Below are 26497 nucleotides of genomic sequence, written 5' to 3' on the forward strand. Positions count from 1 at the left end.
AGTTAAACTCAATAATAATAATTATTAATATTATAATAATACATTAACACTATTTAAAAGAACATCATAACACAGATGCAGATATTAATGATATTAAAAACGAAAAAGGGGAAAATGGTTGGATGGATAGCTGAATATTTTAAGCTCAACTTACAAAAAACAGCATAAACTTAAACAGGAAAACTACATTACCCAGAGGCGTTTGCGAATAAACCGTCTCGTCTCTGATTGGCCAATGGAGCATCCAATCCCTTGGCACTTGTCTCGTAGCCAGAGCATCCTTCCGTCATGGCGTCTCTCCGGGTGAAATCCTTCCGAAATGTACCTGTTCTGTGTGTTTTTTTCTTCTTGATGCTGACTTTGCAGTCTGGAGGGGGGCAGAAAAAGAAGGAGGTAACGTTTCGTCACCCAGCGTGTATTTTTAAGGGAATGCATCAACCATACGTCAAGATGCTTATTCAGACGGCTAATACCCACTCTTACCGTACGATCAGACAGAGAAACGCCCATTTTATTCGGAAATATTGGGAATGTTTCTAGAATTTTACGTGCGTGATGTATTTTATAAGTTTTGCAAGCTTTTTTTCATATATGATCTCAAGCTGTTTCTAGAAAGATGGTTTCAATAATGTTCTCCAGTTCTGTTTACAGAAGATTGCCCACTCATTTTAATGGTCAGAGAAACAATCACAGATTGATAATAAAATGATAATAAACAATATGCCATTTTGAGATGGATTATATGATTATTGTTTTAGTTGGTGCATAGGGAGTTGCATACCAGTCAGGTTTTTGTATCAGTACCAGCAATTTAATGCATACTTTATTTGCTCCTTTTGTGACAGTGATCTCATTGTTGACATGTTGTTGTCATGGTTACCTTCTGAAGTGTAGTTATTACCTTATTTTTGTATCAGTACCAGCTATTTAATGCATACTTTATTAGCTATTTTTGAAACAATGATCTCATTGTTGACATGTTGTTGTCATGGTTACCTTCTGAAGTGTAGTTATTACCTTATTTTTAAAAATCCCAATCACATGTTTGACATTAAAATGAATGAAAACAATCTAACCCACAGGTGTCAAAGTGGCGGCCCGCTGACCAAATCTGGCCCGCCGCATTATTTTGTGCCCCCGAAAAAGAGATATGATGAGTGCCAACTTTCTGTTTTATGATCAAATTCAAATAAAGATTATAGATGTGTAGGAATATTTCTTGTGTTTCCCCTTTTTAAATTGATAATTGCATAATTAGAAAATTTAAATATAAAGTATTGCTCCACTTAAGAAAAACCCAAGTTATGAAACAACTACGACGATATGTTGAAGGTGAACACAACTTTGTATTCATCGAACCATCGCCATTCCCAAAACATTGCATCAAATTTCCCTGCTGCACCGCCTCATCAACAACTTTCTTCTGAATTAACTTTGCATATAAATAGAGAACTGATTAGGTGGTCAAATTAGGATAGAGTATATAGGGATAATATCGACACTCTATGCATGCACAAATTATTGAATGGGGAAATTAAGAAAGGGTGTTTGTCAAAAGTTGGTTTAAAGAGAGGAACAATGAACTGTTAAACACTTGCGGTGATTTACATAATGTCTTGCTTATATGTGCTGTAGTTTGTGGTATTTTTCTGCTCAACAAAATAGGATTCATTGTATATAGTGCATCTAGTGAGTGTATGTAAAATTAAGACAATTAGACACATTGATATCTATCAATGTGTGTATGATGTCTGTTTAAGAATAATTAGGCTCTTGACAAGGAGAAATTTGTTTGGGGAAAAAGTGCTGAAAGTGGCCACAAATGTTGATGAGTTTGGAAGTTTGATGCCCATAAAAATCTAATTTCCTTACTTTCCTTTAAAACAAATCAAGGAAGATTTATTTATATGTGTGGGTATCAGCTTGAGATAAAAATGAGCGCAAGGCGAAAAGGCAATAGTTCGGCATTCAGGTTCTGACTGACAGGAGAAAAGAAATGAAACAAATATTTGAAAAGTAACTTAGGGCAGAAGCACTGGACCCCTGCCTCTCTAAACCTGGTTATATACCCCTCAGGAAAGAGAGGAAATAGTCATGAAGCCAAAGAATATTTATAGCCCTTCAACACTTGCTCGTTCATCACCTCAGCTTTGCTAGATATTATATCTGCCCGGTGTTGTGTTTCTGTCTTTAGGCTGACGACTGCACAAATAAAGAACCAATGTAAGCACTTCCTATATGGAGGCATCTGGAGTCAGCAAGGGGCAAAGAGAGGACAAAATATCCAAGGCTAGTCAAATACAAGAAGAATTATGGATATCTTTAGACTGGCATATTAGGAAAAAGTAATATTACTGCTCCCAGAGAACAATGTAATTGTTAAAGCAATAATAAAAGATCGAGGAAGCCATTCATTTTAAGGTCTGGGGGATTATAGAAAAATGAATGGTGATAAATATATTTTGGACAGATTTTTCTATTAGGGATATCCCGATTATTATTTTTGCCGATACAGTCCAAAACCAGAATTTCTTGTGTAGTTTAAAAATGCAAAAATAAGTAATATTCGTATTAAAGTGAGCCTGGTGATACCTGGTCAACAAATGCTCAATTTTACACACTGCTATGTTGCTATCATGAGTTTCTCAACAGAAATTAATCCACTCAGCAGACATGTTTGCTTAGTGGTTTGATTTACTGCAATCGAAAAGCACTCTGGTTCTAAAAAAACATGTGACGACGACTGGATCAGACCCAATCTTATGACAAAATCAGATATTGTCCAATACTCAAAGAATCGCCGTCTTAGGCGCTGATACAGATACGGAGTATCGGATCGTGACATCTGTAGTATCAGTCACATTTGACAGTAATTTTAAATCCTATTTAGACAACTATAAAAACTCAACTTCGATTATTCTCCCACAAAAGTAGCCACAATGTAATTTCAAAGAGTAAAACAAATATATATATATATATATATTATAATCATAGCTTCAGCAGAACAACAACAGATATTTTGCTGTCCTACTGTGCTTTCTGAAATCAACATTCCAACTGCAGAACCTTCCTGGCTTTTTTTGTTAATGATGCCATCCGTTAAGCCTTGCTGTGTCTCTGGTCTTTTCATTTGAGGAAACTCGCATTTTCATATTTTATCTCCTACCGCTGAGCAACAACAAATTACCACAGTGCTTGTTGGAGCTTGCTGCTAATACGCTGCCTGCATCAAACTAGCTTGGCTTGATACGATCGGTTTAGCTTGGAGCAAGTCGTGTCGTTATTGGTTATTTCTTTTGTATGTCAAAACACAGATGAAGGAAGTTTATCAGTATCCAATTGTAAAGAAATATCCATTTGGACGGACCCACTTAAAAAAAATCTGTTCTGAGCCCAATAACTGACGTTTTGCTGTTGGCATTTCTTGACTTTAACAGTTTTCTATTGCCATTACACATATTGATATTGATCGCCTAGGCTAGGATTAATTATAATAGGAGGACTTGTTATTCTTATGCTTATTTTCATCTTGCTACCGCTCACTGGGTTTGAATCCAATCAAAGAGGAACACCAGAGCAGTTTGGGAGTACTACTTCAGTACTCCGATGGTGTTTAGGAAGCTGTCTCCCACCTCTACTACTCCCCATTTCCCTGTTTTGGGCTGAAAGTCTTTATAAGCTCAGCTTCTGCCGCCCTAGGATTTTAAGTCCATTTTGGAGACAAGGCACAGTGATACGATTGTACTGTGCAGGGAACTTGAATTGTGGTTGCATGGATTTGCGGGCGCTGTCGTGAATGTTCACTTATCACCGGCATTTCAGCTGCAGTGGTTTCTTCTGCTAAAAAGGAAGGACAGAATCTCCTTTCATGACTTTCCTCTCTTCACGTCTGCCTCACTTTCGGTTCTGAAATGGGTGTTTTTCTTTTAGTATTCCACTCTCTTGCTCCCGCCTTATGAATGCATGGCAGTTCTCAGTCAGTCACTGTTGATTCTCGCCAATCTTTTCTGCTCATGAAAATAAATGTATGTTTCAAATGTCCCCGACATGAATATTGCATCCCACCCTTTGCATCCCCTCACTTTGGTGACAATCCAAGCTAAGCTCCAGTTGAAAAGCTGTTGTAATTCAGGCCTCATTTGTTTGGACAGCACTCATTAGGTTTAGTTGCGTAAATTATTGATGCTGGAGTGCTGGCCCTGTTCGTTTCGTGAGGAATGGTTTCCAAGTGAGGCTGCCGCAGTTGATTATTTTTATATTCGATTCATCACTAATTATTTTCACGGTGAGTCGACTAATCGGATCAAATATATCGTATTTTCTCGCATATAGGCCGTATTTGTCGCTCAAAAAAATGATGACTGAATCAAGGGTACGGCTTGTATGCGCATAAATTACACTTGACATTCAGGAAACTGCAAGGTGAAATTTATTTTGACGTCACTGAATGAAATTCAAGAAAAAAATAAACCGTATCTTGCATAAAATGTGAAAAAACTCACTACCGTATGCATGCATGTACATCTATGTGTGTGTATGTATATATATATATATATATATATATATATATATTTCAGCAACACACTTATTTATTTATATATTTATTTACTTATCTACTTATGTCTAAAATGCCTTTGCTATTTCTGCATCCTCACCCTCTTGCTACTGTGACAACGAAATTTCCCAAATACGGGATGAATAAAGTTATCCAATCCAATCCAATTGCTCGCTCAGGGTGCCGCCATCTTACCTAGGGATGACAAAACAGACCACTTTTAATTCGTCTGCGTGCACGCAACACCCTTTCGGAATATGCAAATCAGCAATCCATTTATACAGTATCTCAGAAATACCACGTGCGATGATTTTCCTTAAGATTTTCCCTTCAAAGTAACACATTTGTACTCCCTATTAAAACCATGAATATGGAGGTGAGAATTGTGAATCAGGGGGCGGCTTATACGCGAGAAATTGTCAAATTCAACGATTTTAAGGCAATCTTAAGCAGCATGAAAATATTAGAAAATGGCGATCTTATTTGAATTGACCGTAATAAAAACAAGGCTATTTTCTTTCTATATATCAAGTTTGTATTTGTTGTATAGTGATAAAACAAATGTAAAATCACAGATAATATGAGTAGTAAAAAGGCTTTGGATGAACGAGCCAGGAGTTGAAAAATCCTCAGCATGCCTTTACTCAATTTTATGGGCTGCTCATGACTTCACTGCTGCCCTCTCCTCTTTCTGCTACTGTTTTTCTGAGGGAAAGATAAAAAGGAATAAACCTCAGTGGGTTTACACCAAATAGAGGCACCCTGCTGGTTTAAAGGTGCCTGTGGTGAGCCATTCTCAGCTCTACAAGTCAACCGCAGTTTTTGGCCGGCTGCCTTCCTTCCATTTTTGCAGGCAAAATCTACAGTGCATATCAATTCTACATATGTACAGTATTATAATCAACGGCCAATGGAAAACCTCCTGAGTCTGGCAGTTAGGAATTCACAATAAAGAATCACTCCGGTGTAAAATCAGTTTTTTTTTCTTGTTGAAACACATTGTATAGTGCTGAGAACGAGAGTTTCTGGACAATTACTGTGTTCTGAGTAAGCAATTTGCTTTACAGGCTTGGCTTCTTTTTTTATATTTCGGCGTTAATTAACAATGGTTGAAATAACTCAAATTGGACGTTTCTTCTCATTACTTTCTTTGTGGAATACATTGCGCGGATTCACTCCTTTGTTCATGTACATTTAGTATGCATGTTTCTTATTTGTCTACCTCAATCCCTCATGTGAGTTTTCCAAGATAAGATCTTTTATTTGTTTTCTCATTCTCCATCTCCAAAGGAATAACACGGTTCTTTGAGCTACGTTTACCATCATTTCTACTCATCTCATCCCTTTTTCATTTTGGATTGGATTGGATAACTTTATTCATCCCGTATTCGGGAAATTTCGTTGTCGCAGTAGCAAGAGGGTGAGGATGCAGAAATAGGAAAGGCATTTTAGACATAAATAGATAGGTAATAAGTAAGTTAATAAATAAATACATGAATAAATATATAAATAAATAAGCATGTTGCTGAAATATATATATATATATATATATATATATATATATATATATATATATATATATATATATACACATATACATATATATATACACATATATACATATATATACATATACATATATATACATATATACACATATACGTGTACATACACATAGATGTACATGCATGCATACGGTAGGTCTTAACACTCAGCCATTTTTTTGTTAAAGAGCCTGACAGCTGATGGGAGGAAGGATCTGCGGAAGTGCTCCTTCCTGCAATGAGGGTGCAGCAGTCTATTGCTGAAAGAGCTTCGGAGGGACTCCACAGACTCATGCAGGGCGTGGGAGGTGCTGTCCATGATGGACATCATCCTGGTCAGCATCCTCCGCTCTCCCACTTCCTCCACAGAGTCCAAAGGACAGCCCAGAACAGAGCTGGCCCTCCTGACCATCATATTCAGCCTGTTCCTGTCCCTCTTTCACCAGTTACCCGCGTTTCCTCACCCTTTACGCCACCGCTTTTCCCCAGCTTGTTGCCCCACCCTACACCCCTTTCTTCCCAATGGGAGACAAGTGTCAAGTGTTACTATATAGCTGATATGAGCGAGTGTGTTTTCTCATTGGGAATATTGTGTGTCGTGTGTGTGCGTTTGTGAAAAGGAATGTGCGTTTGTATATGTCTGGCTTGTGACTGATAAGACGTCCCACTCTTATCCTCACAGACAGCCCTGTGTTTCTGTGACACTTCATAGGCTCGACACATACTCTAATACTTTTACTCGGCTGCACATCAAAATACACAAGTACACACCGGCACAGACAAGAACTTGCGTTCACATACAGTCTTGACTGTAATGTTTGATTGAAAGGTTTAAAGTGGATCTTTACTGTAATGCGGTGTGTCTAGGGAGTTTGGGTGGGACTCCATGTTCCCTGTCACAGATAAATGATAAATCTCTCCTATTAAACGCATCGTCCTTGTGGTTCAGTGGCACGCAGCCTCTTAACTCTCCGCATGGGCTTTTGAACCGAGTATGTGTTGGTGAATAAGAAATCACGGAAAAAATTAATTGAATTTTCGAGTGCGTTAGTGAGTTATGTAGGCAGGCATATATTCGTTATGTGGAGTGAAAATGTTCTACTGCAACTTTTTCACATTTTACAAAAAAATCATCATTCGAAGCGTCCATTTTTTTCAAATCATTTAAAAAGAAAAATGAAAAACACATTTTTCCTAGCCATCCAAGTTCTTCGCATGGTTGCAAGAAAGGCTTTGACATCTTTACTTGTAGACATCAGTGAAATAAACAAGGAGAAAGAAGAAAGACTACTTCAACACTCGTTGACAGATCAAGTCTCTAATGAGGAGTTTGATTGCAGATGATCATTGCTCTCCTCACTTCAACTGAGCAACTGGTGGCCACACCCCCTCCCAGCTGTTCCTATTACTGACCAACCAATTAATCGCAGCGCAGCACGGCGAAGACTCCGATAAAGTTGGTTCGCTTATTCAACCATGGCAATGTATGCATCTGAGCGGGGATGCTCTAAATGTTATCCTTAACTCGCCATGTTTACTAACATCTACTCATTTTAGTAACCACGGTTACTCGTATTTACTTGCTCAAGTACAATATTTTTTTGCATTAGGAGACGCACCAGCCAAAGAATACACCAAAAAATATCTAAGTTGCATTTTTTGGTGGACAATTTCTATTTTATCTGGAATGAAGAAATAACATGCATTGAAGCAAGAATAATAAAATGGCTAAATAGGCATTTTTTAAGATTTTTAACTGTTTTTCAGATAATTGTAGCCTAAAAATAAAAACATAACAGGCTGTTTACCGAAAAGAAAAAAAAAACTTGAGTAACATTCGCAAACTATGAAACAAAGCCGCACTTCTATTCCAGAAAATATGGTATTTACTTGCGCAAGGTCGCTGTCACTTGCTCATGTCTGCCAAAGCCCACTTAAAAAAAAGTCATTTTATTTATTTTTATTTTTTTTACCATGTATGTGGTCATTTTTAAAAGATACCACCGTCTCTAAAGCGGAGTACCCTTAAGAAATAGGTTCTTTAAATAGATCTTGCCCTAGGATATTAAACAACGGCTTCGTCGAGGAGATATTATCTAATGACTTTATTTCTAGCTCATTCTACAAGCATTTTAGCTCTTTTGTCAGTATGGCAGCTCATTGACGTCTAACTGCCTCATCAGGCGAAGGTCGCAATAAAACAGGGGCTGATGTGTCCAGTGGTCATTATAGAAGACCTTGACGGCATATCATAATATCTCCTCTCTTTGCTTTAACATCGTCTAAATGCCAAGTCTATAGAGGTAGCTTTATCCCAGCAGTGAATATCTTAATATCCTCATTTGATGGCCATTTTTGCAATTGATTAGCCATGAAATAGTACTTCAGGTAGCATGTCAGCCTTATATTTTTCATCAAAAATTGCATAACACTCAGTGATTTGACAAGTGACTCGACACTATTTTAAGTCCAGCGTATAGCATCCAGGATAAAATTATTGTTTTGTAAAAAAAATTATAGAATAAAATGAACCCAATTTACTAACAAAATTGAAACATGTGGGGAGTATTTTTTCACTGGTTAAAAGGAATTAAAAGTCAAATTACATTAGTTCTTGCATGCGAAAAGGTTTATCTTAACACTAAGACAATAATTTAAACCTAAATTGAGAAAATAATAGATTGAAAATATTTATCTCATCTAGACGGTTATATGCAAATGAATGCCTTCAATTAATCTAAAATTCTGCTTGAATTGGATTGGATAACTTTAAATTTATTGGATAATTACGGAGTAGAATGCAAAATTTGTTCATATTTTGTCTTTCCATAGGGTGCATAACAAATACAAATTAAATTTAAATTAAACTGAACGTAAAAATAAAACAAAAAACAATAGCTGTTCCGGTTTCTCATATTTGATGGCCTTATAGCATATATATAATTTATAAAGCTATCTGTTTTGATTTCTTTTTATAAACCATGTTACAACTATATTTCATTTTTTTCTAGCCTGCTTCTTTGTTGTTTATAATTAGGCATTCTTCCACTTCTAAGTGTCGCCATTGTTTTCTCAACTGTTTCCCTCTTATCTCTTCCTAAATAGTCTTCAAACCACACAAAGCAAGTTAATTCCATTTGATGGAACGTACATCCAATCCCGAAATATATGACGGTACCGTGCTGACAGTAAAAACAGCTGCATTCCACAAAAATGTAAGAATATGAAAAAAGAAATTAGACTAAATCAAGATCTCCCGGGGCTGATGGGCAGCATGGCGTATGGACAATGGCAGGAGAAAAATGCTTTGATTTGAAGTATTTGTTATGTGCCCGCTACGATTACAAATCCCCTCCCTTCACTGTCAGTTCATGTTATTTCTGGGAATTGCTGCTTGTGGGAAGGCCCATTTGAAGCTGGAAATATGAAATTTGCTTCTAATTCAATGGAGTTGACAGATGGAAACAATAACACTCGCAAACAAATTGACAGGGAAATGCACATTTGCAGTATAGAGCCACCATTGTATGGATTGCGCTGTATTTCAAATGTAGAAAAAGAAATGAGTTATTGTTTAAATTTATGTTGAGAATGTAAATCTTGGTGAAATATGTTTTTGGTCCTGAGCCACATTGAACTTTACCTCAGCTGAGTGTAAGTATTCTCACTTGAGGTGTATTTTGCTGCCTAATAATGTCTGTGTCAGCTCAATTATGTTTTAGTTTTGAATAGGCAATTATTGAGTAAAATGTATATATATATTTATGTGCAATGTCAGATGTAGAAAGACTCGAGTATTCGTTCAAGCATGCGTGTTTTTTTTTTACTTACACATTTTGCTGGTTTTGCTCGGCCTGCGATTAATACTGTAGTGCATTTTTATTTCCTATGGCCACAGATAGCTTGTTATATTGGTTTTTTTAGGCTATAGGTGACTGAAAAACCAGTTAACGGATGGTTATTTAGCTTTTTCTTCTCTGTTTTAGGATTGCTACGTCAATTTTTGGCCTTGGTTCCTGATAAAATACAGAATTGCCCCAAAAATGTGACTTATATTCCAGTGTGACGTATACGTATTCTTTTTGCTCTTCATTGTGTATTCTTTGGGTGGTATGACTTATACTGGGGTGTGACTTGTTGTTACCCTCCTTTTACTTTCGCAGAGCCCTATTTTTTGTGTGTCTGTGTGAGAAGGATCCGTGTTTTGTCCGTTGTTACACTTAGCCAATTTGAAGTAATCCCTCTTATGAATGGGAGAAAGGAGGAAACCGTATTGCAGCGCAATGGCCAAAGATGAGGTCCATTCGCTTACAATGGAAGCATTTTCAGAGTGGAGAAAGCGAAGTATTGTTGATTGGACAAATGTGCTGGCCCTTCTAATGGGATGTGCAAAGAGCACGCTCCTTAGTGGTGTTAAAAAAAATATATGTCGCCCTGCGAATCGTGTTTCAAAGAAAGTGGGATAGGGGGCATCACAGTAATTGGTCTGTTTCAATAAAGTTCAACAGGACACGTCCAATAATTTTAAAGGATTTTAGTCTCTCTGTATTTATATTTTCATTATTCAAACAAAAAAAAAACCTGTTATTTTGCCTTTTTTTAAACACAGCTTGAGTTTACGTTCTTGTTTTCTTACATAGTGTTTAGATTAAATTTTTATTTATTTATCCTGCAATTCAACTTAGCTGCTCTAAGGCATGTTTTATGAAAAACAGCTTTATTTGCAGCTGTGGTTGCTGTTAGTCTTTATATTTTCTTTTTAAATTTAGCTTGGTAGTTCTAGTTTTAATTCAACAGCTTGAAGGCTCAAGGTTATTGGAGAAGCTAAAACAACTGAAATAAAATGTTTATTTCTAATATTTGTTGATTTCTGGCAATGATTGTCTAAAATCTTGAATTAATTTACTTTACTAGGCACTCGATTGGTTCAATTTTAATTATTTGACAGATTTGACAAGGTGGTAAAACTCGTATTGTGATTTTTTTCTTTTTTTAAGAAGGTAAAAAATAGATCCAGTATATATTTTTTTCCAAAAAGAAAAAAAATCCCCAATTTATTCCGGTTATTTAATACATTTTAGCGGTGAAGGCCTTCAAAAATTGGCCTAAAAAGACACTACTGGTTAAAGGCAATAATTCATATCACACTGCACAAGCTGTATTCAACACTATCATTTTGTTTTCAATCTTTGCTAAATAAAATCTCTTTTCTTCCTCCTTAGAACCTTCTGTCAGAAAAGGTTGACCAGATGATGGAGTGGTCCTCTCGCCGTTCCGTTGTACGAATGAACGGTGACAAGTTTCGCCGTTTTGTCAAAGCACCACCCAGAAATTACTCCGTCATCGTCATGTTCACGGCACTGCAACCTCAAAGGCAATGTTCTGTCTGTCGGTATGTATGCATACACGCAAGAATGAACCTCAGTTGCTAGGAAATGCTCACCTTTTACATTCTGACAGTGAGCCAAGCGTGCATTTTCGGAACAAGTTAGCATAAAACACGGGAGAGCTTTGCACAATGTGACAGATGATTTGGCTTATTAACTGTACCAACAGTATATATATATAAAAACCTTATTCAAAATTTGGATCCCTCTTATAAAATTGCACGTTTTATGATATTCAGACGGTAAGTCAAAATAAATCAAGTGCTTTATAACCACTTTTATTTGTAGTGAAGTTGCTAATTGGGTGTTTTATTGATAGTCAATCGTGAAATTCGAAATATCAGATTCAAATTTTAGAAAGGTATTTATAAAAACTATAATTTTTGTTACTGTTGTATTTTTCAGTAAAGTGAAGAAATGTTAGCTTGTTTTAATTCTCGACAACTAGTTGGTTTCACCCTATTTTTTGTACAAAAACCTCAAAACATCCCTAACGACTACAGCGATAACAGTGTGACATCACTGCAAAGCATAATGCTTCCTGACAAGCAAATTCCAATACATTTCAAGTCATCGCAAGAGGCAGCTAAAATTCTACTAAGTAAACAAGCACTGGGACATTACCCGGAAGTAAATGGAATGGAAAACACATAACTTGCTGTCACTGTGGCTTTTTCCAGAAATCAACCAACTTCCCATTGGGCTCCCTACTTGCAAAATCACTTATTTGTTGATATCTTCATTTGGAATTATTTTTATGGGATGTTAAATCCTTTTTTTGCTATCTGGAGCAGGTTTGCTGCTGAGCCCATAGGATAGCGGCGGGTTATTTCAGAGATTTTGTCGCGCTTTTTTTGCTTTTATTTTTACGGGGCTGTGTCAAAAGGCTTAAAAAGTTATCTCGGATCTATTGTTTGTCCTAATCCATATTGTTTTTCACGTTTTACATCTTGCAGGCAAGCAAATGAGGAGTACCAGGTCCTGGCAAACTCATGGCGCTACTCTTCTGCTTTCTCAAACAAACTTTTCTTCACTGTAGTGGACTATGATGAAGGAGCAGATGTTTTCCAACAGGTTAATGTTTGCTTTTTGCTATTCTTACCATTTGAGCATTGGCCATTCTACACTTGAGTATTTTTTCGCATCCCTGTGGCTGTCCAAGATCAAATTGTTTGTTTTATAAAATTCCTGTTGGAAAGACAAATAGTGTGATGTAAGATTCTAATTTTACTTCAAATGTTCATTAAATAGCCCTAATATTGAAATTGTCATTAAAGAAAATACACCTGACACAGTTCTGCATGGTTAACCAAGATTTTAAAAGTCAAAACTCAAGCCTATTTTAGTTGTTGTTTTATTTACGTGTTTACAACAGATAGCCCCGCCCCCTTCAATCAGCCAATTGCAAGAGCATTTCTTTGTTCCTATGTTGACAGTCAAAATTAATGATGTTGTGCACCAATAGAGCAACAACAACAAAAATAAATCATATTCCTATTTTCAAATTCAAAAACAACCCAAAAAAGTATATGCATAAAAGATACCTCTGACAAATAGAAACAAATGATTAGGAGCAAATAATTGATGACAGCTGCTGTATTTATTGACTTTTGACTACTTTTGATTTTACTTTACTGCATGGTAAATTACGAATATAGAAATGTTTACTCTTCAAACCTTTTTTAGTTTTTTTAAGACAATTCGCCCTTTATAGCTCAATCTATCCTCACAGCCTTTATTAAGGAGGACTGTCACAATTTTTAGGACATCATTTAAAAAATATAAATAAATAAAATGCAAATGAAGCTATTTTGTTCACGGTAGATTAATTATAGATAAAGTACCCGTTAAGGGAGTGTGCCCGTGAGATAAGTGAAGAAATCTTGGAGGTTCTCGTGCTGTGCGGCTGATTGTCTGTCATACAAAAGTCCTGCTTTCGTGCAACAGGTCCTTCAGGCATTGAAGGCATCAAATCAGTGATCAAATCATCAGATTATGGCAGCATCTTGGAGCAAAATGCCTTAGCCAGTGTCTTAAACTAGTTTTCTATGGCTCAGATCTCATGTCGAGTGAAAAACTACCCAGCAGCATAAAAGCATAGTTGAGAAAGAAGCAATAACTCTTGACCCAAATAACTATTGAAATCCTTTGGAGAGGTAACACTTTCTCGGGGGGGGAAGAAGACAGAAACTGTTTAAATAGCCTGAACACACAGGAATGGGAAAATGCTCGATTGGTCCTAGAGACACGTGCAAGAATTGTAGATTTTTTTTGGGGAAATGTACATTTTATTTTTTGCAGTTAAAAGATAGAGCCAATTTTTACAGCAATTGTCATATTTTCTCAGATTATAAATCGGACAAGCCAAATATATACATTTTAGGTTGAACTGGACTATAAATTACATTTTTGGGAGGGCAGTTTTTTATTTTAGCAGAAACTGAGAAGAAACATTAAAATAACAATTGTAAAATGGAGAAAAATACGCTAAATAGGTATTTGTTAGCATATCAATCCGTTTTTTAGATAACGATAGCCTTGGGGAAAAAAAGGAAAACTGGCTGTCAATGGTCAGGGATAATTAAAAAAAAAAGTCACACATTATAGTCCGGAAAATACGATAACTATATTTACATTGGTTTTTATAAATATAACTAAGTAACTTCTGCTTTTGGGGCGACATTAACAATAACACCTACATACTCTGTTGTCTATAGTAGCCTAGGTTAATACTTATTATTATGAATTTTCTCCTTTTTTTAAATAGCTGAATATGAACAGCGCTCCAACCTTCATGCATTTTCCAGCAAAGGGAAAGCCAAAAAGAGCAGACACATTTGACCTACAGAGAATTGGCTTTGCCTCAGAGCAACTGGCCAAATGGATAGCGGACCGCACAGATGTCCAGGTATGTCGTACACATGAGGATTGTTTGTTGGCAGGGTGGACGAGGACACGCTTATTAGGAAAAGGATGGAAGCACACAGTTTTTACAAGAGTCAAATTATTGTTTCATACCGTTCCCTTCCAGATTCGGGTCTTCCGTCCTCCTAATTATTCCGGGACCATCGCTTTAGCTCTCTTAGTGTCTCTAGTCGGAGGTCTTCTATACCTAAGAAGAAATAATCTGGAGTTTATATACAATAAGACTGGATGGGCCATGGCAGCACTGGTAAGGGGAAAAAAAATAATCACTCAACTTTTAAAATAGGGCTAATTGTTTAATTATTTATTGGTTGATTTACTTTGTTTCGCTTTGTCGTTTGACAGTGTGTCGTTTTTGCAATGACTTCTGGCCAGATGTGGAATCACATCAGAGGCCCTCCTTATGCTCACAAAAACCCGCAGAATGGACAAGTGGTGAGTCTCACAGAGAGAAACACACATCGACAGCGTGTCATTAGTTTGCCGCAATTCAACGTCCCTCTCGAGTAGTAATGCACTGCCACCTGCTAGCAGGTCAGGACTAGGCCAGTGTGCCAATATGAGTGTCTTCGACAGCTGTGACCACTCATTAAAGGTTACCATGACTATAGAGACAGCTCCGAGTCATTCTTCAGCAAACAAGAGCGCTCTGTCATTTGGCCTTCAGAGCTGTCGTATTGTATTATTATAGTCTGTTGTTTCCCCTTCCTCTAGGAAGGAAATAGCTCACAACATAAAGGGAATTATCATTGCCTGGATTATTCATTCACACAATAAACATTTTTATTTGTTTGAAAATACTATTTTTAACCCTTCGAAGCCCAAGCCCACTAAATAATTGACAAGAAATGTAATTTCTTTAAACCTCCCGAGTCTTTTATAGTTGCTCGGAACAAAACAGACTACATTATTTCAAATATTGTTTTCTTAAATTTGGATCATGTTACTTTCGATATGGGCAAAAAAAATCATTTTGCCGAAAAACTCATACATTTAGCCAAATAGGGTAGGTACCGTATTTTGCTGTTTAATATACCCCGCCCCCACCCCCATTTAATATACCCGAGTATATTAAACGACGCATAAACGGGAAGGTACGATCCACTACACACTTTATGCCGTGACGGGGTGCATCAACGTTTTGCAGACTAAAACTACTTACTGCTCAGGTTAAAACTACTTATTGCTGAATAATGTCTGACTTGGAATTTTAATGAACTTAAGTATCTATAATTATGCCCCCATGAACACCATACAAATCTTGCCAAAAAAGCCGAGTTGCCGTTTAATATATCCGGGGATATTAAACAGCAGGGGTATATTAAATGGCACAAAAACGGGAGGCTCAAAAAAGCAAAAATCTTTAAAATTGAATATACTCGGGTATATTAAACGGCAACTCGGCAATACGGTACCGTATTTTCACGACTATAAGGCACACCGCATTATAAGGCGCACCCTCAATGAATGACACATTTTAATTATTTTCCATATATCAAGCACACTGGATTATAAGGCGCCCTGTGTCAAATGTAAGACTTTTAAGTGCGCCTTATAGTCGTAAAAATACGGTAGTTTAAAAAAAATACAAAAGAACAGTCAAATTGAATACAGGGATGAAAACCCCCATTTTAATATTCCTTTCTGTAGTTCCTCAATTACAAGCCTTAGGTCAACTGATCCACTTTGGCTGCTCGACCAAATTGCCTCTCGCCAATTTTCAACCATTAATTACAGTAGCTATAATACGTAATTTTTCTCTTAAGTGCCCCTCATATTTTTACATTTCCCCAACTTCTCCCGTTTTTTCTTCCCTCATCTCTAGCCTCAAATACCTTTGTCCTTTTGCCCTGGCAGTGAATGGATATTAAAAAGATAGCCCTCCTATCACGTCTGCCCCCTTTTCCTGCTAATTTTGTTACCGTACTTACTCGCATATAAGCCGCTTTTGTCGGACAAAAAATGACGACTGAACGGCGGGTACGGCTTATATGCGGTTATTTCTTTTTTACATTCTAGTCCCATCTTGGGCTTCCCTTCCCATTTTGCCTAGATTTCTTCCTGAGACAGTGTAATTCTTTGAGAACGATGAGCAGTAGAAGCCAGGTAGACTTTATTGAAAGGATTTGTGAACTGATGGATAGTACGAGTGGGCAGATATCATTTGCTTGAGCTTCTCATGTGAAGGCACAAAAATGCTGCCGGTTCATTTTTTTTGCTGGCCCACACACAATATGACAGATAACTCCAGATTGAGTGGTATAGCATGAGTAATCCAATGGAATGAATGAAACAGAAAGGCACACAGTTGCTCTCATTTGAAAGAATGCATGGAATATTAATGGGGCAATACAAAATAGACAAAACATTCTGCATTTCTGGCCTGTTATCAAACCTTTCTTTGTGTGAACACAATTACCTGAGGGCACCACCAAACTGTTTTTCCAGCCAATCGTTTTTTGGCAACTGTCATTCCGTCACAGAATATTCTTTCATCCAACCCACAAAAAATACCTATGTTATAAAATACAATAGTTATGAGAGGCAAGCCAATGCGTTTTTTTAAAGACTGTCATTATTAAGGATATTTTTCATTTGGAAGATGAATTATTCAGGATTTAAAGGGTGTTTATTCTAATGAAATATGCAGTGTAGTAGGAATTGAACCAACTCCCTCACAGGGAGTTCGCCACAGGAATAATTTGAGGTTCAATTATCACGTTTTGCTAACAAAATAGATGCCCGTCGAAATTTGCACATCAAATCAGGCCATCCTGAAAGACCAAAGCACCCTTTTTCACATTTAGGAAGAAGGTTATCTTCTTCTAAGAAAGCAAAGACAAAAAGAATTGTTAAAAGTCTCTTCTGATAGTGTTTAGGCCAGCAGAGAAAGATCTGGACGCTGCAGGGAACGCCACTAGCCTAAAATAAGCATATCCTTATCCTTATCACTCATATTTTGATGATAGTTAAATACCTTTTTGGAAAAATGACTGTCTCTGTACCGTGAGACCTTTAGAACGAATCCAAAATGTGAAATGAATTTGTGATCAACCATGAGTTAAATCCATTTCGTAACACTTTCCTCTACGTTCAGCTTAGTTGACGTTTTCTTTTCCCCCTTTTCCTGTCTGAGCGCCTCCTGACCTTTTACAAACCCGAGCAACGCACACACATTGAGCTAACCCAAGATGCAGTCTAGAAAAACGAGGAATGTGGCTATTTGAAAAGGTTACATGGCCTTTGGCTGTTACCAGCTGATAGTGTTGTGCTTTAGGTTTTAGCAGTAAGCAAAAATAGTCAGTCACTGTTTGAATAGATCTAATCCCCATTGCACTTGTACTTTCTCCTGATTTATAATGTTGTCTGTGACATGAAAACAGTGAATTTAAATAACCACTTACCACAACAATGTACCTGTGACTTTTAAAATGGGATGTAAGGCTGTGTGTTTATGTACAGAGTGCACTGTAGAGCTTGCGGATCATATTGCGCATTTTTGTTTTTACATTTCAAGCGCAATGATGTTTGTTTTACAGTTCCAATCTTTCTATTGTAATGACAAAAGTGTCCTATTCACAGGCTTTCATTTATCTCCTAGTTTTTATTATACAGTAGACATGTGTGACTGACTACAAAGGCAGAAACACACATTCAGTATTGCACACTAATGAATGGAATTCAGCATTCTAATCCATCAGATTAATTGGAAATGCCTGGCAATGGATTGAGGAATTTTTCATCCTAAGAACAGCTCTTGCTTTTAGCCTCTTGTGCAATACCTAGTCGGAATAAAATATCGGTAGATTGCAGTAGCAAAGAACTTTAACAAAGTCATTTTTTATGTTAATATTTCAAGAGTTCTAATATTATTCATTTTTCACATGTTCATTTGTGTCTCTGGATAACACTAATTTCAAATACTATTTGTCCATTATTGTATACAATAAAGTTAAACTAAATCTATGCGCTAAAAAGGATAGCTGATGTATTTTTTTTAATTGTATTTGAATAGAAAATTGAATTATATATCCTAAATTATTAGGGATGAAGGTCTGAATGAATGGAAAAAACTTTCATTTGACTATATTGAGCAAAAAGAATAGCCGAACCCACTTTAGCATAAACTTTAGTCTGCTTTTGGCTTTTTTATTGCCTGAAATCTTTACAGTTTCTTTGACAAATAAGTCCCTTTTCTCTACACTCTTGTTCTATTTCAAAAACTAATTATCATTATCTATTACAACACATTCTATTTAAACCAGAACATCTAAACCCCGCTGTTTATTAATGAAAGAATCACAAAACATTCTTTTGTTCTTGTCCTTACGAGAGGTTGCTTTCTTTCTTGATGAGTAAGGAAAGCATCCCGATAACAATGCATAAGGCCCATTTTTGCAATACAAAACTCTCTGTAGGCAAGACAAAAGCATCATCTTGAGCCCTAAGCCTTTGTCGTTTTTATGTCTGCTTTCAAGCGCAAACATTCTTAATTTCCCTCCAGTGAAGCAAAAATAAAAACTGCCCACACTTTTACGCCTTCTTTGTCATCTTCAATTTGTCTCTCCTTCCCCATCCATGTCCGATAGGAGATAAAATACACATCAGGGCAGTCAAGTAGAGAAATAGACATTAGATGTGCTGTAAACTGGGGTTGCTAATCATCTGCCAGCTTTTAAAAGGACTACCAGACCTTCATTCAGTCCTTTTTGTCATTTCCAAAGACTACCACTTTGTCTTTCTTTCTGTCTTTTGCCCATCACATTTCGAGTGACAACGATAAAGTTAAAATGGATTCTCAGAGGTTTTAGTGATCATTTACTGTGCAAAGGTTCATTGGGTACTTGAGTGGGCAGACTGCAAAAAAGGGTCCTTGTGCTTTTTCAGGCAGCGAGTTGGTCGTAGCCATATGTACGGAGTATTTTTTTTTTGTTCTCTGGAAATTTTCGCGTTAAAATAAGTTATGCTGTTCCATTTTTCCACCTTCGTCGTCTCATTTCAATTCTCAAAGTTGTGTAGGATCATAGTTTGGCATGTGTCTTGTGTTCCCTTTTCTCATCTACGAAATTAAGTGCTGTATTCCCGTCTGTGTATTTACTTGAATTCCAGATTCCAATTTTTCTGACATAACCGGCCATCAAAGATGAGTTTGAGCAAGGTTTCCTTAAATTATGGGAATCACAGTATCATTTAAAACGGTGATACAGCTAAATATTTAATGAAGGCCATCCTTATTCTTGTTTCATGATTGCTTTCTACCAACAAAAATAACGCTTTCGAACCAAAATGTCCGTCGCAGCCTCTGTTTAACATTGTCAATTGTTTTTCGCCGAATTGACTGAACTAAATTCAGCTGTTATGTAATATGTGTTGTTTTGCTTTGCCTTACATTGTTTCCTACCTTTCGTTTCTCTTTCAGAGTTATATTCATGGCAGCAGTCAGGCTCAGTTTGTGGCGGAGTCTCACATCATCCTTCTCTTGAGTATCCTCTGGCCAATATGTTTGCCTCCATGCATCTAGTATAAGCAAATTGCAAATCAATTAAACAACCTGCACAGTGTACAACAGCTCATTTGGCCTGCAAATCTATTCGATACACCACGCTGTGTTTGTTTCTTAATGTGCTTAGACACACCACCCAGGATGCCACCTTTTTACTTCTGAAACAAGATCCAAATACTGTCTTCTGTGTTTGTTTGTTTCTCCAAATGAAAGTTTTATCATGCTCTCTCAGTGGGGAGACCACCGACTCGGCCACATTGTGAAAAGACAGGAGATTTTACTCTTCCAAACACAATTTATTCTAAATTCAGACCCCCATGATAGGCTGCGTCTGTTTACTTGTTTGAAATCATTCTGTTGGTGTTTGACTACTTCTGTGAGCTCGTGCGACATCCATTCTGCACTTCTGAATGCTTGTGGCTAATGATGCCGTTCACTCTGAGCGATTGTGTTTGTCCCCGCCGTAAATAAAGGGTCCAAGGTCGCACCTGATGCAGAGCTACATTTGCTTCCTCATGCTCACCAGTTCTATCCTTTCATTACCTTATAGCTCAATTGAAATGATCACAAAAGCCAAATCACATACATCTTCTGACTAAAATACCATATTTTCACAACTATAAGGCGCACCGCATTATAAGGCGCACCATCAATGACTGACACATTTTAATTTTTTTTCATATATAAAGCACACTAGATTATAAGGCGCCCTGTCTATTTTGGAGAAAATTTAAGACTTTTAAGTGTGCCTTATTGTCATGAAAATACGGTACTTTTGTATTCAAAGTACTTTTTTCACAATGTATGTTGTCTGTTGGTCCGGAGTCAATTGGCAGCGAAACAATAGACACTTGCCATATATTTTTCGTACCATAAGTCGTACCTGAGTATAAGTCGCACCAGCCAACGAATACTCAATGAAGAGAAAAAATATATATTTATAAGTCGGACTGTAGTGAAAGCTTTTTTTGAAACTAAGAACGATAAAGTAACAATAGTAAAATGGGAAAAAAAATGGCTTCTCTTAATATTCTGACAACTCTAGCTATAAAAAAACAACACCACAGGTTGTCGGTGGTAATAGAGAGAAAAAAAATATTACAAGTCGCACTTGACTCGTGACTCAGTCTAGAAAAGTAGTTGAAATATACTTAAGAATCTTTACACAGCCATTACACATAAATTTATATTTGGATGTGTCGTCACTGTCATTGTGTGTGCATGTAGTACAACCTAACAGGAACTGTCTGTGACCAAAGATCTTGAAAATCTGTTACACGTGACTCATGTTTTCATCAGTTTTTCTTGGGGAACTATATCCCAATGAATATATAGTGTCCTTGACAATCATTCCCCAGATGCTGCCATCACCATGGGCATGGTGCTACTGAATGAAGCTGCTACCTCCAAAGGAGATGTCGGCAAGAGAAGGAGTAAGTCAATACTGCTATTATCGATCTTTCCTAGGATTTCATTTTATGTATTTTTGACAACCACGTCATACTTAGAGCCACACATTTTGAATTCAGACAAATTTAGGACCTAAAGAACATGCATTGAAACCATTAATCACTATGAACGTCATGACGGTATGCTAATTAGTATAACTACAATTGACGTAGCATTCTGCTTTGTTTTTTTTCCAATAAAGGGCAAACAAAAGTTTGTTTAATTGTTGCCACAAATGCTAAGAGCAATTCTCTCGTCTACAAAGTAAGTTATTTTGCTTCAATTTGGAGCCGTTTGAGTAGAATCAATCTGAAAATAGATCTAAGAAATTGCTCTCCATCCAACATTATACTGCCAAGCAGAATGATGGAGTCTTCCAAAATAAATCAAGCTTATGAAATGTTTTCTAACCTGCTTCTACACTATCCTGGCCATTAACTCCAAGCACAAACCAAGTAAATATGTTTGGTCAATTTCAGTAATTGTATTAGCTTTACAAACATTGATTTAACCATCAGTATCGCAGCAATTCACATATTTCATATTTCAACAATGCGTGCCCAATTGCTTTTTGAGTGCCGTTGTGCATATAAAAATTAACGTCAAATTGCTCTGTTTGTTTGCAAAGCTGAATAATGTAGCAAAGATTATAAACCATTTTCCACTTAATTTATAATACAGCAACAACAACAAAATATCTTGCTTGTGTTGTGAAAGTGCTTAATAAATTTTGTATGTCTCTGTTGTTTAATAGCTTTTTATACCTTTCTAAACAAATTATTATTATTTTCTTTCTAGCCCAATATTGGAAGATAAATTCTGTGTCATTATTTTGTGCTTTTAATTAAATGCAATGATGGTTTAGTGAATGAGTGATGTTCTCTACCATCTCTCCAGGTTGTAATAACAAATACATCTGTACCTAATCCAATTTTAATTGTTTCTTCCCCATAATTGTTTTCTTTGTTTGATGCATCACAAAATGCACAATTATGAACCAGTGGTTAAAAAAAATAGTCTCACCTCTATTTGACACTGAAAATACATTTTATATTTGTTATATACTCTGCACGAATTTTGAAAATCGAACACGAGCGCAGGATTACGGTAGGTTTTTATCCTAATCCCTGATTATCAATGTAAAATATGATAATGCTGACATTTAAATGCAATTGTATTGTTGTTTTTTAGGATTAGTTGATAAGGAAGCATGTGTTTCCTTGCCTAAACAGGGTCTTGAAGTACTGAGTACTGAGAACTGAGTAACCAGGATCACTGTTGGGTCATTTGGTTTCAAATTCGGGTCTACAGCAATCTTTAAATGTCTTTGTGTTATTCTTTTGTATGTAGTTATCTGCTTGGTTGGCCTTGGACTCGTGGTGTTTTTCTTCAGCTTCCTGCTTTCCATTTTCAGGTCGAAGTATCACGGATACCCTTACAGGTAATTACAGTAGCCAGTATATTTTATGGATCACCCATTTTGTCAAGTGTGGGAACCGTGGCGGTATTGAAAATGGAAATATGAATAAGCCAAGGACAATGTTTTTTAAATGTTTATGTATTTTTTTTATTGAAAGCCTTGTCAATGCAGGATCGTCCAATGTTTCTCTACAAATCACTTTTTAAATGCGTTTACGTTGTTATTTTGCTGTCCACATACTGCTACTTCAAAAATAAAGGAAAGTAAGGAATGGAACACCTTCAGTTAAATGGTACTTTCTTGTCTAAGGGTCATCACTGTGTTAAGAAATAGTTTTAGAAAAATAAACACAAGAAGTTGTTTAAGGACAGATAGATTATAGTGAACTGTATTTGTATACACTTCAGCATGCACGCTATTTTTAAAAATGTTATAAGGGGAATTGCTACTTGGAGTGTTTCTCTGTTTATGAGTATCATAGCATGTTGGCGGGTGATCAGATGCAAGAAAAAAAACGCAATTATATACAAATATTTTGTTTCTGTTTAATTGGAGCGCGTTTTATATGCAATTTTCAAGATTATATTAAATGACGCAAAATTGTTCCCTGAAATGCTCATTATTTTCAGACTAAGAATGTTCTTTCCTTTGTTTGCATAATTTGAGTGCACTTTGAGTAACGTCCAAAGTATTCCATATAGTATTTAATTTTTTTTTCTTTAGATTAATATTTCTTTTCTTTGTAATAATATTTAATGAGGTGCTATACTTATTTGTCCTTTGTTCTGTCTTTCCCTATCTTACAGTTTCCTTATCAAGTAAAACAAGGAACCAAAGATTTTTGGAAAAGGCAGAAGCAACCTTACCATTGAATCTCCAGTTTATAATGTGATTAAAAGTCCCATGGCATAAATATCATTTTTTGCCCAACTTTTCATTTCTACCATATGTAAAAAAAAAGAAATAATCAGTGATGGAAATAGTCTAAAATCTCTCCAGAAGACCTGATTGGAATTCATTGACAATGTGATGGAGATATTCCACTTTATATACAATTACCTGCTTCTTTGTTGTTGTTACACGCCCACTCAACTCTTCTAAGAGGAAACAATCACGACAAGCCATACAAATATATGATAAAATTTATATATTCAAAGTGGTTTATCAAAAGATATCCAACAATAGCACATTATGACGGCCACCTATGCGCTGGAAGTGAAGCTATTTTCTGTAAACTGGCCAATAATAAAACTCAAAGCAAAGATGTCCTTATTCCATTTCATCCAGTGAATAAAATAAGTTGTATAATATGAATTTGAAATTATAATTTTTCCCCGAACATGTGATGGGACATTTAAATATTTATTCGTCATTATTGTACTTTTATCCAATTAATAGTGACATTTTTGTTGGTGTTATTTTATTTTTTACAGTGGTAATTGTTGTTGTCGTTGTCACTGATCACTGAATAGAATTGCTTGCAATGGAGAATAAGTGTTGGTCGTTTGTTATGATTTCTGTCAGTCCTCAAACAAATATATTATTCTCTCCATATACGCTGATGTAGAAATGCCTCTGCTATTTTAATGAAAGCCATTAGGTTGTTTTTCTCATGCTGCTGTTGTCCTGAATCTCTCACTGTAGGATGCTTATTCACTAACTTTTCTCCTTGTGGATTTATTTTACTTTTAACTAACTGAGAGCTGTGAAACACATACAAATATCCTGCATGAATTTTCTTCTGTTGTGCTGTGCCCAGTAAAGCACTGCGTGGGTTGTGGAGCATTGAAACCATTTATGTAACCTTTTGTGAGTGGGCAGGGACAACAATATACTATTTTCGACTATTGTAAAGAAAAATGGTTTAAGCTCTAAATCACATGTGTCAAAGTGGCGGCCCGGGGGCCAAATCTGGCCTGCCGCATCATTTTGTGTGGCCCGGGAAAGTAAATCATGAGTGCTGACTTTCTGTTTTAGGATCAAATTAAAATGAAGAGTATAGATGTATATTAAATTTCCTGATTTCCCCCTTTTAAATCAATAATTCAAATTTTTAATCATTTTTTCTGTGTTTTTAGTTCAAAAATCATTTTGTAAAATCTAAAAAATATATTAAAAAAAGCTAAAATAAACATTGTTTTAGATCTATAAAAAACTGAATATTCAGGGCTTTTAATGCAGTTCTTTTAATCCATTTATTTAAAAAAAATCTAAATATTATATCTAAAATGGTCCGGCCCACGTGAAATCAAGTTGACGTTAAAGCCGCCCTCGAACCAACCCGAGTCTGACACCTTTGCTCTAAATGTTTGGATTTTGTCAGCATGAGAATTTCATTGATCTTAGAATTTGGGGATATTTTTCGTGGTCTAAGTAGGTAAGGCAACATCCTCGCAGACTCACAGCTCTGGCGACGTGGGTTCAAATCCCAGTCGGTTCTGGGGAGTTTGCCCTGTGATCGGCTTGCCACTAATTCTAAATGAAATTCTACTTATAGTTTTTTGTAAAAATAGAACTTCACATAAGAGTTTGCAGCATCTGGCTTTTCCAGGCAGTCTCCCATCCAATTAACAACCAGACCAACCCTGCTTAGTTTCCAAGATCAGACATGATTTCATGGTAGTATGCCGTAAGTTCAACTAGGACATGAGACCAGCACATCTAATTTTTGCAATAACACATTTTTACAAGTTTAGTCCATATTTTTCATTGAGTTTGGCCCGCAAATACAAGGTCTTCCAAAATGCCCCGTATTTGTACGCTAATAATTTTGAGACAGTGGAGCAGGTTCAAGGAGAGAAAAAGTGATTAGATGAGATCATTATTTTTTTCTCATTTGGTATAATGGGTGCCCACATTTAAATAAATATAAATTGGAGAAAACAAGTGTTATCCAACTGAGCAAGAGAGGGAAAGAAAAACAATCACTTACCGTATTTTCACGACTATAAGGCGCACCGCATTATAAGGCGCACCCTCAAAATGACACATTTTAATTTTTTTTCCATATATAAAGCACACTGGATTATAAGGCGCCCTGTCTATTTTGGAGAAAATTTAAGACTTAAGTGCACCTTATAGTCGTGAAAATACGGTATATGTATCGAAAAGGTCACCATTAGGAGCAATAAATATAGTAATCAATGTTCTCTAAATCCTGCAAAATAGTATGTGTGGCAGGTACGGAACTTTATGGCATTTATTGTTTGTCAAGTGTTAATTAAGCTATTTGTAATATTTAAATATGTATTATTATGGGTGGCCTATTGAAAAACAGTTATTCTATCCAAATAAGACTATTCAACTCCACGAATTGATCGAAAGCAGATGTGTGTGCTGGTGTAAATTAAAAGAAAACTTTTGAGAGAAGTCAACACTGCCAGAACAATCAATGCAAAGATGGAGTGCTGCACTAAGGGAATAATAATGTCAAGCAGAGCTACTGCTGCAAATGAACAGAAAATGCGGAGTAGATGTATTTTGTATTGACAGAAGGGGGTAAAAGGTTCCTCGAAAATACGAAGGATGCTATTTGTGATTCATTGTGCCCGGTGCACAAAAAATGAGGATTGCTATCAAATTTTGCATGTATATATGGAATAGGAATGGCTTCTGGATGGTGTACCATCTGCTGCCTTTCAGTCTTCTCTCTTCTCTTCTGTGACCTCTGTGTCAGCATCCAGTAGAGCTTGACAAACTTGACCAAAGTCCTGC

General features: G+C 36.4%; 1 protein-coding gene across 1 annotated transcript; it reads left to right on the plus strand.

Annotated features, from left to right (window-relative positions):
- The first annotated feature begins 254 nt into the window (after window positions 1-254).
- tusc3 (tumor suppressor candidate 3) lies at window positions 255-24805 on the plus strand. Its single transcript, XM_077605179.1, has 10 exons — window positions 255-393; window positions 11322-11491; window positions 12443-12560; window positions 14254-14394; window positions 14518-14658; window positions 14757-14846; window positions 19831-19894; window positions 21273-21347; window positions 22714-22804; window positions 23590-24805. Exons 1-10 carry the CDS (start codon window positions 289-291, stop codon window positions 23603-23605), a joined length of 1011 nt encoding a protein of 336 aa, XP_077461305.1. The 5' UTR covers window positions 255-288; the 3' UTR covers window positions 23606-24805.
- Window positions 24806-26497: the final 1692 nt, after the last annotated feature.

This window comes from Stigmatopora argus, chromosome 7 (genome assembly GCF_051989625.1).
Source record: "Stigmatopora argus isolate UIUO_Sarg chromosome 7, RoL_Sarg_1.0, whole genome shotgun sequence".
Classification (NCBI taxonomy): domain Eukaryota; kingdom Metazoa; phylum Chordata; class Actinopteri; order Syngnathiformes; family Syngnathidae; genus Stigmatopora; species Stigmatopora argus.

Excerpts from the sequence above, each read along its gene's own strand:
- tusc3 (XM_077605179.1), top strand. The coding sequence starts at position 289 with ATGGCGTCTCTCCGGGTGAAATCCTTCCGAAATGTACCTGTTCTGTGT. Across the intron at positions 11,492-12,442 it reads AGGCAATGTTCTGTCTGTCG|GCAAGCAAATGAGGAGTACC; the intron begins GTATGTATGCAT and ends TACATCTTGCAG. Across the intron at positions 19,895-21,272 it reads TCACATCATCCTTCTCTTGA|ATGCTGCCATCACCATGGGC; the intron begins GTATCCTCTGGC and ends ATCATTCCCCAG.